The following is a 16,910-nucleotide window of genomic DNA, read 5'->3' as shown; positions in this document are numbered from 1 at the left end:
ACAACAAGTTCATAGATGGTTTCCACATGTCCAAACACTAAAGAACTTGTATAATAATGTACAAATAAAAAATACTTTAAGTTTTACAACCAAAAGTTAACAATAAAGTCGTTAAACAAAAGTTCGGTTTTCGGTTCGGATCGGGTTTCGGGTTAAGACCGAGGTAAGATTCTACAAACCCATAACCATAGAATTTGTAAAAATGATTTTAGAAACTTAGATCTAACAATTAGTATGTTTAAACAATTATTTAACAAAACTAGTAACAAAGTTTGGTTTATGGTTTAGAGCTATTTACGGTTAAACCGAAGCATAGACTCTTATAATTCCATAACCATGGAACTTGTAAACATGACAACAAACTAAAATAAGCAAGATTAATATGTATAAACAAGTTATATAGATGTATATATATCAAGGACACAAAGTCCTCCATGAAGCCTTGCCTTATGAGGTCCGAAACCTCACCGACCGGAATCGGAGAAGTAATTACCAAAGGTAAACAAGGGGTGTATATTATATATATGTTGCACAACCATAAACAACTATTAATAAGGCTACATAAACTAATTAAGATGAAAGACTAAAACCTTCAAGAACACTTAAGAAGATAACCTTGAATCTTTGATGTTTGAGAGAGTTTTTTTTTTTTTGAGTTGTAGCAAGGGAAAATGAAGAGGAAATGTGGTGTATATATAGGGTAATGTTGGTGGTCAAATATGGGTGTGAGACACAAGAGTTTTCATGCAAAATGGATCAAGACAAAAACACAAAACAACAAAAATAAATAAATAAATAAATAATAAATAAATAAAAATAGGATGTTTTCAAGACCCAACAAGTGTGAAACAATATTGTAACATAAATCTATCATTTTGATTATAACATAAGCTTCGGTTTACAAATCGGGTCGGTTTACATAATAAACAAATACAAAAATGAATACAGATAAGATCCGAAATTGACGAATGTCACATGGTCCATCTCAATTTTTATTATTTTTTTGTTTTAGTTTCCGTACAATAACACACGTAACAGAAACCGACCGAATTCACATCAACTTACCGCCTCAACACTTAGGCCCGATATTGCTTGTGTTTTGCCAACGTTTGGATTTACTAACCTGTCCGGCGCAACACGCCGGGTAAAAAACTAGGTTACTCTAAATTATATGTATGTAGTGTGAATTAAAATAAAGAAGGATAAGTGTGGTGCATGAGCATAATATAAAAAGATTGAGGATTCTATTGATTAGATGGTGGCCAACGGAAGCACAACATGAGGTTTGGAAGTTTTAAAATAAGTTGCTAGTTGGTGTTGGTGGATGCCCAATTGCCCTAAAAAATATTCTAATTGTTTTTGATATTTTTGTATTAAATTCTAGGGGCATTTACATATTTTTTCTTCCTAAACTTTGAAATTATATATTTTCTCAAACCATGCTTAAAGAGCATTGTACATTTTGCATTAAAGACTTGTATTTTGGGGAAATATGTAATTTCAAAGGTTTAAGAAGGGAAAATATGTAAAAATCTTTAAATTTCTATATAATTAAGATGTATTAGTAGTTTTATTTATTTATTTTTAACGTAAGAATTAGTGAATTTTTGTTTGAAAAAATAGGATTCTACGGCTCTTAGTTTACATCTGCATCACTCAATTCCAGGCTTGATTTGCTTTAGCACAAGTTGGCTCCCCTATAAATCAATTATACGGCTCTTATCTAACATCATGCATCAATCAATTCAAGGTTTGATTTGGTTTAGCACATGTTGCTCCCCTGTAAATCAATGTCTTTGGTTCAAGCTCAATAGAGACTCGAAGCTTCATCTTCTCGTATATATCTGTCTAAGTTTTCAATTATGGTTCTTATCACGTCTTGTCTATGATTTCTCTCTTCCCAATTCAAGTGTTTGTAATTGTTAAGATTGAGATAGTGTTACCGTCTAATCTCATTTGAACATTTGAGTTTATCTACATTTTTATTTGAATAAAATCGATACAACATTTGTGACATAATGCTAGAGGTGAAGGGTCTTTCACCCCATTGCAAAACTGTACATTGACAATGTGTCATCTAATTTGCAAGGTTGTTCTTGACGCATGGAATGAGAACTCAAAGATGTCTTCAAGAGTTTCAAGCGAGCCACTTGATCTCTTTTGTGTCGCTAATATTTAAATTTACTCATGTGAATATTTGCTTGCACCAACAACGACCGATTTACAAATGTTATACGCGACACATGAACAAATTCATGGATTTCTGTGAATGCGCGGTGTTATCAGTTGTACACATGTTGCTTGGTGACATCGTCCAATAAGATGGGTGTGTCACTTAATGAAAGGTGATCACCTACACTCTATGAATATGCTTAAGCGGTAGCCTTGCTAGATTTATGGTTTTTAACTTTTTGGCATGCATTTTTTTGTGTCGTGGGTTCCAATAACGGCATTAGCATTTCCAATCAATGGTCATTAACTAACAATATATTCAATGGAATCATATCTGATTACCTGATAGTTCATTTCAAGTAATTGATCATATTATGGATATTTTCCCTTTCCATACTTTGATAAACAAAAAGGATTCAAGAGAGAACAAGAAGCGAAATTGTGCAAAAAATAGAAGTATCATGAATGGTTGCACCATATTACACAATATGATCTCTAATCACACTATTGTTGTAATTTACACATGTTGTCGCTACCTATTCCCTCGTGCCACCTTTGAAAGCCTAAAACCACCTCTCTATCTTTCCTTTGAAACCGCCAATCACAATGAGAAGGGAGGGTACCATAGGTTTAAGTGAGGATACATTGGGTTGGTTTTTCATCGATTACCAATATCTATAGGGATATAATCACACTCTGTCAACCCACATTTGTATCCAATTTAAAAGTTTAGTCCCCTCACACCCAATTACGAGTTAAATCACATATAAACTATTGAACTCTTATTATTATCCCATACTTTATGTTACATCTAAACCCCACATCTTAAAATAATAACATTACTTTTCATTGAAAAAAAATCCGATGACACGTATAGTTTGATGGTAGAAAAATATACTTAACAAAAGCATATAATGAGCTAAAAGAATTAAAATAAAGTGCACGGAAAATTATAATATGCTTTTTTTTTTTAACTTACAGGATTTAAACCTTCAAGCTTTTTAGAAAGACAAACCTTTTTGAATCCATATATACCATTAGACTAAAAAGGTCTTTATAGAATTGTAATGCCTTAAATGGATAAAAACACACTATTTTTTTAAACAATACTGTTTTTTCATGAAAAAAAAAAAAAACTCATAAAAAGCCTAGTACTTTACATCTTAAATATATATAAATAAAACATTTAAAAGCTTTCTGGTTGCTTTATATATTCTCTCAAGCCACCATATTACTTTATTTGTAAATAGAGGCTTTTTATGTATTTGACTCGAATTCACGGGTTTGGGTCTCACCAAACCCAGATAATCCTTAAATGGGTTATAACATCTCATAATATTAAAAATTAATTTTATCAAATATTTGATATGAAAATCATATAAAATTGGGATAATACTAAAAATTAATATCCAATTTAAAAAAAAAAGATATTATTTATATTAAAAACAATTTTATGATAAAAAAAATAAGCAGGTCGTGGGTCTTAACAAACCCAAATAGCATTTAAACGGATTATAACATTTCATTTATTGTGAAATCCTAATTATATTATTAATTATCTTACAATAAATAAAATTAAAATTCAAAGAATATATAAATATTAGAAACGAAAAAGCGAAAAAAACCTAGTTTTACAATAATGATATAATAACCGACGTGTCACAATCTTGTAGTAAAACACCAGCAATCGTGATTCGTGATCCTTGGGTCAAATCACACACCCTATCATAGTTTAGTTTAAGTCAAAATCTCTTCGCAAAACATGTGTGTCGCTTGATGACTGCATACACCCCCACTCTTATATATATATATACTCTCTCTCTCTCACACACACATACATAAATAACAATTTGCAGACACCGAAACTGAAACCCTACGCTCACGTGCAGCCTCATCTCCCTCTGCTTTCGGTTTCACACACACAATGGCTGCCATTGATCCAACTCGTCGGTTTCTCAAGGATGTTAAGCGTATTGTAATCAAGGTAACTCACTCTTTATTTAATCAATTTCATTTTTGAGTGAAATCTATTGAATTGCCACTTGGGTTTGATTAATTCCTCAAATTCATACGCTTAATTTTAATGGGTGATGATTAAATTTCTGATTGCATTTGTCGATTTGGGTTTTTGTTAATTGAGTAATAATCATGCAGGGTTTTCAGTTTATTTAATTTGAGTGGTTGTTTGGATCGGTCTAATTTGTTATTGTATGTTAATCGGTGTACTTTATCTAAACATTTGGAAAAATTATTATTTGTGGGTTTTTTTTTTAATAATTTTGATGATTTATGTTATATACTGAGGTTTAGCATATAGTTCACCTATAATAATCCAAATATCAAGTGTTTTTGTAGCTTTTGATGAGGATTGAAAAATAATATTAATTTTTATGCAATTCCTAATTTTAATTAGCAGAATCAATGGAATTACTTTTGGTATTGTTTATGGATGTTTTTAAAAAGAATATAAATTTACTCTTTATGAAATGCCAAGTATTAATTGGTAAAATGAATGAATTTTTTCTTTGTAGTGTGATTCGGTATTTGAATATGGAAAATGTAATGACAATTATGAACTGATAAATCTTTTTGTTAAAAGGTAGGGACGGCTGTCGTCACCCGAGAGGACGGAAGACTCGCGCTTGGACGACTAGGAGCTCTCTGTGAGCAGGTATATTTTATCAGAACGCGCTCTAAAAAATATTTTTTGTAGAATGTTTCGAATTTTTATTATTATTAAGTTATGTACTTTATGTTATATTCTAAATGCAGCTCCAAACACTAAATTCTCAAGGATTCGAAGTTATCTTGGTCTCATCAGGTGCTGTTGGTGCTGGTCGACAACGGCTTAGATACAGAAAATTAGTCCACAGCAGGTATTATTTAATTATTTACATAATGTAACCGCACCATAAACTATATTATCTGGTTTAAAATATTAATAAATGTTTACTGTCTTGAAGCTTTGCGGATCTTCAAAAACCGCAAGTTGAGCTTGATGGTAAGGCGTGTGCAGCGGTTGGACAAAATGGTCTTATGGCACTTTACGACACATTGTTCAGTCAGGTTCGATTTATTTCTTTATTTTCGTTAATTCATGTCACCACGTCTGTAACTTTTGTTTAAATGAGACGCTTAATATTGTGTTTGCAGCTGGATGTGACATCAGCTCAGCTTCTTGTGACGGATAACGACTTTAGAAGTCCAGAGTTTAGAAAACAGCTCACCGAAACTGTGGATTCGTTATTGTCTTATAAGGTTATTCCCGTATTTAATGAGAACGATGCGGTTAGTACTCGTCGCGCTCCATATGAGGTATGCTTTCATTAATAAACATTTCCATGTAAAAGTTTCATTATTATTATTAATGGTAATAATAATGTGCACTTATGTTTTATTGTAACGACAAGTGTATTGTAGGATTCTTCCGGAATCTTCTGGGATAACGACAGCTTGGCGGCTCTCTTAGCATTGGAGCTAAAAGCCGACCTTCTTGTTTTGTTAAGTGACGTGGACGGTCTCTACAGTGGGCCCCCCAGTGATCCACAATCAAAGTTGATTAATACATACATTAAGGAAAAACTTGAAAACACAATTACTTTTGGTGATAAGTCAAGGCTCGGACGAGGTGGAATGACAGCTAAAGTCAAGGCTGCGGTTTATGCTTCACAAGCGGGTATTCCAGTTGTTATAACCAGGTATGCATATGATATTACATTATTATGATATTATGATCCTATTTTATTCTTAACTAACCTTTTTTATTAAAATGTTTGGAAGCGGGTTTGCAGGGGATAACATTGTGAAAGTGCTACAAGGTCAGCGTATTGGTACGTTGTTTCATCAGGATGCGCGCACGTGGGTGTCGAATGGAGAGTTGAATTCGCGTGACATGGCGGTTGCTGCACGAGAAAGTTCTAGAAGACTTCAGGTATTATTATTATTCATTGTTTTGCACGTGTGTTATTGATATGTTTTGATTAATTATGATGCATTTTGGTTAATGCAGGCGATGCCTGGTAAAGAAAGAAGTAAGATTTTACTTGATGTAGCGGATGCGCTAGAAGCAAATGTGAAAGTGATTGTGCATGAGAATGAATCTGACTTGGCAGCTGCTAGAGACGCGGGATATGAAATGTCATTAATTTCTCGGTTGGCTTTTAAGCCCGGGAAGGTAAAAGTCATTTTGCTTTTTATTAACTTTCTTTTTTAATTTATTTTACACAACGTGCACACCATATTTTATAGGTGTCTAATCTGGCAAAAGCCATACGTGTGCTTGCAAATATGGAGGAACCAATCGGACAAATATTAAAGAAAACGGAGGTGAGGAATTGACATTTCGTGCTTTACTTTTTTATTTCGTTTATTTTGATCTAATAGCTACTGTTTAATCCAGCTGGCAGATGGATTGATATTAGATAAGACATCATCTCCTTTAGGCGTCCTTCTTGTTATCTTTGAGTCTCGGCCAGATGCTCTAGTTCAGGTATATATGCATAATAATATCTTAATATTCATTTCACTTGCAATTATATTTTATCAATCATATGCAATTGTTAAATTTTGTTACAATGTGAACAGATAGCATCATTGGCAATACGATCAGGGAACGGACTCTTATTGAAAGGGGGAAAAGAAGCAAGACGGTCCAATGCAATCTTGCACAAGGTCTTTTTTTATATAATTTAATCGGTATCTTTCTTTTTATTTTGCTAAATTTTTCCAAAATTATAGATCATTACATCCGCCATACCAGAAAAAGTTGGTGGAGGATTAATTGGACTTGTGACATCTAGAGATGAGATTCCCGAATTGCTTAAGGTAAGTTGTATTATAAATTTCTAATAGCTCTCCTCTTACATTAAGTATTGATAATAATATGCAATTTTATATCCTTTTCAGCTTGACGATGTCATCGATCTCGTGATTCCACGAGGCAGCAATAAACTCGTCTCGCAAATCAAATCTTCAACAAAAATTCCCGTTCTAGGTCACGCTGGTAAGACAAAAAAATGTTATAAACTTTTTTTTATAGGAATATAAAATATAGTAAGATGTGGTAAATCTTTTGCAACATTATAGATGGAGTTTGTCATGTTTATGTTGATAAATCTGCTGACATGGAAATGGCAAAGAAAATTGTGTCGGATGCAAAAACCGATTATCCTGCCGCCTGTAACGCTATGGTATTTTATTTTTTGGAAAACTGTGACTCCTATTAATAATATTTGTTCTTTTTAGCTTATTTTGCTCTTTAAAACCAGGAAACGCTTCTTGTTCACAAGGATCTGATGGATAATGGTGGTGTTAATGAGCTTCTTATTGAGCTTCAAACTAAAGGTGTTAGCATAAACGGTGGTCCACGAGCGAGCTCGTTGCTTAATCTTCCAACCGCACCTTCGTTTCATCACGAGTATGGTTCACTGGCGTGCACCATTGAAATTGTGGATGATGTGCATGCTGCAATTGATCATATACACAGGCATGGAAGGTAGTATATCTTCTTTACCTATTTATTAATATCTTATATTAGTAATTGTTCTACTATTGTCGTAGCGCATAACGATTAATTTTACTTGCAGCGCGCACACTGATTGTATTGTAACACAAGATCGGGAAGTTGCAGACATCTTTCTTCGTCAAGTTGACAGGTTTTCTGAATAATAAGATTGACAATATTCTGAATAATGCATAATTAATATATTTTCTGGTTGGAATGGTTTTATTTTGCAGTGCTGCTGTGCTTCATAATGCGAGCACACGATTTAGTGACGGCTTTCGTTTTGGTCTTGGTGCAGAGGTAAATACTACATTTCTCATGCTATTAGTATAGGGGTTAAAATGAGCCAAGCCAAACCTGCGCTTGACTAGACTCGAGCTTGGCTCAATTAACTTACAAGAGCCCAAGCTCTAATTTTTAAAGATCGAGCTTGGCCAGTGAGTAGTTTTCGAAGCTCGAGCGTAGCTCGGTTATTGGCTTGCGAGACAGCTTTAGTCTATAATGAAGCTCGGCTCATTTATTAAACAAGCTTATTTTCGGGCTTGGCTTGTTTATTATTATTAGCTAATTAATATACATTGTTATTCATTTTATATGTATATATTTAAATCATATTTTTTTATGTATAACAGAATATATATTATATAGACATATAGTTATAATTTTGTCATAGTTTTATATATAAAAATAATTATTATACAAACATATATTTAATATATTAATAAAAGTTTTGTATAAATAATAGGGTCGTTTGTTATTCATTTTATATGTGTACATATAAATCATATTTTTTATATATAACATAATATATATTATAAAGTTATTTTTGTCATAGTTTTATATTTAAAAATAAGTATTATACAAACATATATTTAATATATTAATAAAAATTTGTATAAATAATAGGGTCGTGTAGGCTTGCAAGCCAGCTTGAGCTAGATAAGTGAAGCTCGGGCTAGTTTATTAAACATACTTATTTTTAGGATCGAGTTTGTTTAAGCTCGGCTTGATTCAAGCTTTTAGCGAGCCGATCTCGAGCAGCCCATGAATGGTTTAGCTTGTTTCCCTATTAGTTAATAATGCATACATAGTAATTACTAATGGACTAATGTTGCAAAAGTCGCTAGGCGGACCCTAGGCGGCCGACTGGGGAGTTGGGAGTAGTCGGAGTACTTGGGGAGTCGGAGAGTACTCGGATATGGTAATTATAATGAAAATTAATTTTTGGACAATATATATTTGTCAAAATAAGCATAATTCACGTCAAAAGGGTACTCTAGCTGACTCGACAACTTTTTAATGACTTTTAACTGACTTTTAGAGAACCCTAGCCCGCCTAGCCTGACTTTTGACCGCCTAGCCCGACTTTTTGTCCAACTTTTAGAAATTCCTAGCCCGACTAGGCCGACTTTTGACCGCCTAGCCCGACTTTTGGCCGACTTTGACCGCCTCCGACTAATCCAGCCGACTTGAAAATGTCTCCAAGGTAGGGGTCCGAGGACCGACTAGCGGCCTTGGAATCCGACTTTTACAACACTAATGGTTGTGTGACTCGACAGGTTGGCATTAGTACCAGCAGGATCCATGCTCGTGGGCCGGTAGGTGTCGAAGGACTGCTTACAATGCGCTGGTATATTATTGTTCATATTTTACCTTTTGTCTATTTGTCAGAATCAAACACAACAATTGAAGTGATGTATATATGTAACGTTACGTTTTAATTTCAGGATTGCTAGAGGAAGTGGACAAGTGGTGGATAATGATAAAGGCGTTGTCTATACTCACCGTGACCTCACTCACCAAGCTTAAGTAATGAGTGGTGGTCTTGTTGCGTTATCGAATGTTGTAATGGTATATTAAATGTGTCCATGACTTAAAACGGACTGGGTGGTTGGGTGATTTGTTATGATTGGGGAGGGAGGAAAGTGGTGTTTAGTATCTGTCTAATTGCTTTTTAGCTATTCATGTTAGAACTTAATTAGAAGCAGTAATACCATATTCTGTCCTGGTTCCATTCTTCTTAGTTTTGACTTCTAAAATTCAAACTTGCAACTACATTTTACATTCTTAATATAAAAAAAAAATACCTGGTAAATTGTGAGCCAAGGGTCTTTCACGAGTCAAGCCAAGGCGAGCCAACTTAAGCTTGCCTTAATAATTATTTCAACCCAACTTGGCTCGGCTCAGGTTTAAAACTGGGTTGAAAACTTGAGCTAGAGATTGACTCAGTTTTTAATCAAGCTAACTCGGTTTGGCTTGTTTTAGACTAATTTACTTTGTTTGATTTATCTTTGGAAAGGTCTTGATGCGAAGTTAAAAGTTTGACTTAATTTAAGTGAGTAGACGAGTGAGCCAACAAACGAGCTCAGCTTGGCTTGGTTCATTTACAAACCAAACCAATATCGACCAAGCTTTTATTATCAAGCTTCCAAACCCGAGTTATTTGAATATCCACCGCGCCTTAAGGGGTGTTTGAGTTCTCTTATAAGTTATAAAAACTCCTTATAATTTCCCCTCTCACGTCAAAAGCAATGCCAAACACTTTATTCTTTTTTAAAAAGTTAATTGGTTGTAAGATGGTGAAAATAAGCTCCCAAACGACTCCTTAATCTGCCGGTCCGATTTTAAACTTGGGTAACAATTTACAGATTGTTGTCTATTTTTAAAGGAAAAATCTCATAGAATAGAATAATAACCAACTTTTAAAAGTGTTCCAATTAGGTCACTGATACATATTTTTCTCAAATCGGGTCACTAAATCTTCAAATCAAGTCTTACCGATTTTTTTGTGCGTCAAGAAAGAAATGGAGGATAAGATGTGGGGGTCGGAATTTGCAATATATGTAGCTAAATTTAAAAAACTTAAAAAAACGTTAATTATATTAAAATTGAAAAATAAAAAATAAAATTCACGTTACCACTCAGCGTCAACTTCAAAAAAAAGATAAAAAAGATTTCCTATGTGAAACAAAAAAGAAAAGGACTAAAAAAACATGTTAAAACCTTTAATTTAATCAAGCATGAAAGTCGGGTGACTTAATTGAAACACTTTTGAAAGTTGGTTTTTTGTCGAAAAGGTCAAACTAACCTAAACCACAAACCAATGGTCACAAAATTGAATGTTATGCAATAGACTGCTGAAAGTCAAAAGTTTATGGAAAGTTGGTGATGGTCCAAACCTGTTGTCTCTTAAAAAAATAATAAAACGTCATGCCTATAGTTTAGTCATCTTCCACTTTGATTAATCAAACAGCAACAATTGTTTTTGCATGTTCTTTGGAATGTTGTAACAGTCTAAAATACCAATCAATCATACATATTACATAACATGTAGCAACATCCAACTTTCATTCTTGAATTAGTTAATTATCCAAACACATAGATAGAGATGAAATCGTTGTTTGGTAGTCCAGGGAAGGTCAGCGGGCTCGTGTTGAGGACCGGTCAGTGTTTATTTGCGGCTGCTTCACTTGCTGTCATGGCTTCTGCTTCTGGCTTCTCTACTGCTACTTCCTTCTGGTTTATATCTCTCTCAAATAATCATACAAGAATTCATAGATTTTCTGTTATTATTTGGAGTATGATTGTGTTCCTATGTTGTGTATTTGCTTTTGCTTAAAATATTAAGATATTAGTTTCAGGTATAGGATTTTGTAATAACAGTTTGAAGTAATTGTGGTTTTATTTCAGCTTTCTAATTGCAGCAATGGGACTTCAAGCATTGTGGAGTTTCGGGCTCGCTTGCCTTGATATTCATGCTCTAAGGTTAAAGAAAGACCTGCACAATCACATCGTCTTAAGCCTCCTTGTGATCGGCGACTGGGTTAGTAATATGATATACACTGTTGCTAGAAAATGATTTTGAAATTTGGAATTTGATATTGGTATAATATGTAACAGGTGACCGCGATTCTATCACTTGCAGCTGCTTGCTCGTCGGCTGGAGTGATGGTTGTGTTCACGAAAGACACAGATATATGTACCAGATCACAAATCACATTATCGTGTAACACGTTTCAAGTATCCGTTGGTTTGGCTTTTGTAGCGTGGTTTCTTCTTGCTGTTTCTTCCTATGTCATGTTTTGGCTGTTGGCCACTATTTGATTTTGACTGTAAGTATTGTTTTGTTGAGTGTAAAAGCATAAAACTTCTTTCTTGCCGAATTAACGTATATTTAAATTTACCGACACACCAGACATAACACGTCTTATAATGTCTAATGAGGTCTTTTACACCTTACAAAACAAAACTGAAAAAACAAAAACATATAAAAGAAACATAAATAAAAACACATTATAGAAACTATGTATTGACACAATCTTCAGTACTTCACATCACTATCTCTGGCTTCAAGATACTAGCTTTGATCTCCTTATGTGGCAGCACCACACCACCGTTACTGTAAACCTCGTCACACACGTGCACATCTTCTCCAAGAATCGTCATGTTCTCAACCCGGGCCCACTGGCCGACAGTCGAGTGCCAGCCAATAATACTACTCGATATACACGCGTGTTTCTTGATCCGAACCCCACGCATCATGGTGCACCTCGACAACCTGACACCCGCCTCGACAACACAGCCTGGCCCGATTGCAACATCGGGCCCGATCAAACACCCGTCACCTATCTTTGCACTTTCGTGAACCAAAACGTTGCCCACAATGTGGGACCCGATAGCCAGTTTAGACGGCTCGTTCCTTCTTAATGAGTCAAGATAGAGTCGGAGCCCGGTGATGTAATCCTTGGGTTGACCAATGTCCATCCAGAACCCAGGAAGAACCATTGCATACAATAATTTCTCGGACGCGATCTTCGGGAACGTTTCTTTTTCGATTGAAGTCGGCTTCAGTTCGATTCGGTCAAGAACAGATGGGTTTAACAGATAAATCCCAGCGTTAATCTTGTTACCGACAAACACTTTCGGTTTTTCAACAAATTTTTCAACTTGACCGGTTGACTCTTCCATAACCACCACACCATATTTTGAAGGTTCATCCACCTATACATGTAACTTAATTAGAATAACATCCAAAATTGATTAAAAAATTAACTCAAATGTACCTTGGTCACCATTATAGAGGCTTCACCACCATGGGATTTGTGGAATGCAATCATCTGCTTCAGGGGATATTCACTGATGACATCACTATTGAGAACAAAAAACGGTTCACCAGAATCGTCTATTAGCATGTCTCGAGCTAAGGCCAGGGGGCCTGCGGTTCCAAGTGGCTCAGTCTCTTGTGAACATGAGATTTTTATTCCAAGTTTTGTCTCAAAATCTTTCAAAAAGTTGAGCATAACCTGCATAAAACAGAAGATTATCAAATTCTGTTATATTTAAAAGAAAAGAACAAAAGGTTTAAACTTTATTACCTCTGGCTGATAATTGATAGCAAGAACCACTTCTGTAACTCCTATAGCCTTAAGAGCCTCAATCTGATACAGATCATACGCAGACGAGATTGGTTTAATAATTTCTTTAATACAAGGTTAGTTTTCCAGAATATGAATATGTACCTGGTGAAGGATCATGGGCTTATTGCCAAAATCAACAAGTGGTTTTGGAAAGCTGAGAGTTAACGGCCTCAGCCGAGTTCCAAATCCACCAACAAGAATAAGTGCCTTCATATTGTAACCTTTTGCTGTAGATAAACACAAGAAAGCAATATATGAATATATATGAAAGAGATTCAAATACCTTCAATATAAAGTGATAACTAAGAGAAAGATGAGGAATATACATAACACTATGACAACGATGCTATATAAAGCTAAAATTAAAACGATGACGGTGCTTCGATTGACAAGTGTATATCAATATTGACACGCGTACATTGCATTCGAAGAAGACGATAAGGATTTGAATATCATTCATGAATGAATTAGGTAAGAAATATTGGATAGTTAAGGCCGGAGTTAATACGAAACAATCGAACTTCCCAACAAGCATTGCCACATGAACAAGATAGCCTTGCTGGATACATAATCAAATCCCAGATACACAACTGCCTGAATTCGATTACGTGGCAAGAAACATTTACTTTCCATTTATCTTTTTCATTACCATTTAATACTATAACACTGAATCAATATAGAGCTTTCAGAGAATTTTGCAGTCATGTATCAAGTTTTTAGACACTCAAATTAGACAACTGTTAATAGATAACACTGCAAAACAAAATTCCATAGTGTTGGTTCCAAAGCAGGCTGTACAAACCACTGCAGATATGAAATTCAGGATGATCACATTGTTTATTGATAATCATGGAGGATGAAGAGCTAAATCAAGAGCCAGATGACTGATGAGTATCTTAACTGGCTAGTAGGAGTGTACACGAGCCGAGCCAAGCCGAGCCCCGCTCATGAGTAGCTAGCTCTATTTCTAGTGCTTGGGCTTGGCTCGCTTGCTATTTATTAAATATTTTACTTATATTTATACTTAATTTTTGTATAAATTTTAATTATATATTATATATAACATAATATATATTATCTACTTTTTTATTTCATAAGTTTATACATAATAATAATTATCATAATATTATATATTTGATATAACTAATAAAATTTATTTATTAAATATTTTACTTATATTTATACTTGTTTTTTTATATAAACTTTAGTTATATACTATATACAACATAATATATATTATCCACTCTTTTTTTCATAAGTTTATATATAATAATAATTATCATAATATTTTGTATATAATATTAACTGATAAAATATAAAAAACAGAATAGTTTATGCTCACGAGCCGGCTCAAACTCAACAAGTGAAGCCTGGGCTTGTATATTAAAAAGCCTAGTTTTAGGGTCGACCTCTCTGCTCAAATCAAGCTTTTAACAAGTCGATCTCGAGTATCTCACACGCGACTTGACTTGTTTGCACCCCTACTAGCTAGGCTAATTAATTGTATGGTAGGTACATTACCAAAAGAGGTAAAAGCTAGCTAAAAATGGTTGACTGATTCTTCTTTTCTCAACTGTATTCATCAAATAATTAAACCCAAAACAGATCGATCCAATTGAACGTAAGACTGTAACATAATCAACTCAATAAATCACCAGATCTAACTAAAACACATCAAAATCAGCAATTACAAACAACGATTCAATTTCCGTTAATCAAACCCACATTGTTCAATTAAAACCATATCCAAGATTCAAACAATAAAACGAAGGGTTTACCTTGATCACCACTTCAATTGAGGATCCCTAAATCCACTCTCTCTCCAATCAACAAGAACCTTCTGCGGTGATTGTGATTGTGATCTGGACTGAGTAATGGTGTGTGTATGCATACATATATACACGCCTGTATATGCGTATGGTATATTCCCACGTCACACAGTGTGTGAAACATGAATGGATGATAACATTATTTGGCCCAATTCCATAATTACAAACTATCTGACCTGGAATTTTCTTGTTTTTTCATTTTCATTTTTTTAGGATAATTAGGAATATAACGTTTACTCAACCTTTTTTTTTTCCTTTTCCAATTTAACAAATCTGTTTCTAAGACATGCTTTTTATGTGAATTACTATTGTTTTTATATCAAACGAACAGATGTATTCGTTAAGATTTTATCGGTAGAGTAAAGTCCGAAAAAATATGAGATGTGTATAAACGTTACCTCTTTCGTAAAAGATATCATATTACTTCTGAAAACACCTTGGTTATTTTTACTACTAAATATATATTTTCATATGTTTTATTAGCTGTGTAATATTATTATGTTTACCATTGAATAATTTTGTTATGTTTTAAAAGTTGTGTAATATTTTATTATTAAGTTGTGGTGCACGTGATTCATATGTTTTCATTAAATTTATTATATTCATGTGTGAAATGATTGGGGGTAGGTTTTCACGTCTTCAAAGATCTAGATCAAACGATTTATGTAGTTGTAGATAAAAAGGTTATATTATATAATAGAAAGATTTATTTAGTTGTAGATAAAAAGGCTATATTTACCTATTCTAATAAAGTAAAATAAATATAGACACTTATCATGTTTTGGTTAATTCTTATAATTTTTTCCCTCTAAAACTAATATACCCTAAAAAGTGTCATAGTTCTTGAAGAACATCCATTGTTACAATTTAATGTTCTACTTTCATTTGATGGGTGGCAAATTGATAAATATATCAATAAAGGTAACGCTCCTTTTGTATTTAGCCTAAATGGTTAGAACTGCTATCGTATGGGAAGTCTTATTTCCGAAATTAGTTCATAACCAAAATTCTTTCATACATATATGACACCGAGAATGAATTTTTCAATAGAAAGAAGCATTTTATGTACATTTAAAAAATCATTTTGTGATATAAAAGAAATCAATTTATGTACACATTGTATAGATACAGGCATATATGTAATACATTTTTTTTTCATATACGCTATGCAATTATTTGTTTTACTTATAATTTTATAATTTGAATATTCCGTGTGTGACACGGACTCTAAAACTAGTTATATAATGGAAAGATTTATTTAGTTGTAGATAAAAAGGTTATTATATAATAGAAGTTATAGAATTAGTATAAGCGTGTGTATTGTGTGGTGTGTAGAACGTGATATATGAGTTTTGTAATGTAAGCCACACATAGATAGTAGGACTTTCATATTTCATGAATGTGACTGTAAAAGGTAGAGGGAAATGATTGGTTATTGAAGAAACACTAATCGACCCCGGGCAGATTACGGATAATCTGGGGGTTAAATAGATGTTTCCCACGAGGGGTTAGGTCCGGCAAAGATGGTTCTTCTGATGACCTGCAAAACAGACACCGTGAGCTCGTCACTGAGAAGGGGGGGTACCTCCTTGTGACCACCCTCCGGCGTGAGAATCAGACTAGATTGCTCTTGAATATAAGTGTATATTAAGAGATTGCTAGAGAAGATAAGATAATATATGGAGATATCAGATAATGTAAGATAATGTAATGTGTCCATACCATTCCAAGGTGTTGGAGTATTTATAGCCGAAGGTAGGTTTCCAAGAAGGTACAGCCGGCTGAATAGTATTCCTGTTCTGCCAACTGTGGGCTACGCACATGCCATGCTGGTGGTTGGTGGGTAGGCAGCGCTTATAGTGACCAGGCCGGCTGTGTACTATTCCTTTTCCACCAACTGCAGGCTATGCACGTGCTACGACAGGTTGGTGAGTAGGCAGCGGCTGATAGTGACATTAAGTAATAGAGCATGCTGCTCGTTGTACTGTT

The 16,910-nt window shown here is 34.1% G+C and overlaps 3 protein-coding genes across 3 annotated transcripts; 2 read left to right on the top strand and 1 right to left on the bottom strand.

The window, feature by feature from the left end:
• Nucleotides 1–4,096: 4,096 nt before the first annotated feature.
• LOC143530838 (delta-1-pyrroline-5-carboxylate synthase-like) lies at nt 4,097–9,545 on the top strand. Its single transcript, XM_077026269.1, has 19 exons — nt 4,097–4,156; nt 4,772–4,843; nt 4,945–5,048; nt 5,136–5,238; nt 5,326–5,487; nt 5,593–5,870; nt 5,953–6,103; nt 6,182–6,346; nt 6,421–6,498; nt 6,572–6,661; nt 6,757–6,843; nt 6,910–6,996; nt 7,078–7,174; nt 7,258–7,361; nt 7,440–7,666; nt 7,758–7,826; nt 7,909–7,975; nt 9,235–9,305; nt 9,403–9,545. Exons 1-19 carry the CDS (start codon nt 4,097–4,099, stop codon nt 9,482–9,484), a joined length of 2,154 nt encoding a protein of 717 aa, XP_076882384.1. The 3' UTR covers nt 9,485–9,545.
• Nucleotides 9,546–11,033: 1,488 nt separating this feature from the next.
• On the top strand, nt 11,034–11,868 carry LOC143530837 (CASP-like protein 5B1). The gene is made up of 3 exons (XM_077026268.1): nt 11,034–11,194; nt 11,366–11,498; nt 11,576–11,868. Exons 1-3 carry the CDS (start codon nt 11,064–11,066, stop codon nt 11,777–11,779), a joined length of 468 nt encoding a protein of 155 aa, XP_076882383.1. The 5' UTR covers nt 11,034–11,063; the 3' UTR covers nt 11,780–11,868.
• A 4-nt stretch (nt 11,869–11,872) lies between these two features.
• On the bottom strand, nt 11,873–13,337 carry LOC143530836 (mannose-1-phosphate guanylyltransferase 1-like). Its single transcript, XM_077026267.1, has 4 exons — nt 13,195–13,337; nt 13,051–13,113; nt 12,739–12,978; nt 11,873–12,676 (listed from the first exon to the last, which is right to left on the bottom strand). The coding sequence occupies exons 1-4, from the start codon at nt 13,303–13,305 to the stop codon at nt 12,005–12,007; spliced, it is 1,086 nt and encodes a 361-aa protein (XP_076882382.1). The 5' UTR covers nt 13,306–13,337; the 3' UTR covers nt 11,873–12,004.
• Between the last annotated feature and the right edge of the window lie 3,573 nt (nt 13,338–16,910).

This window comes from Bidens hawaiensis, unplaced genomic scaffold, assembly GCF_021521415.1.
Source record: "Bidens hawaiensis isolate Kalapana, Puna unplaced genomic scaffold, B.hawaiensis_p1.1 tig00009039_1, whole genome shotgun sequence".
Classification (NCBI taxonomy): domain Eukaryota; kingdom Viridiplantae; phylum Streptophyta; class Magnoliopsida; order Asterales; family Asteraceae; genus Bidens; species Bidens hawaiensis.
Note: the sequence above shows the minus strand (reverse complement) of the source record. Positions and strands in the feature narration are given on the sequence as shown.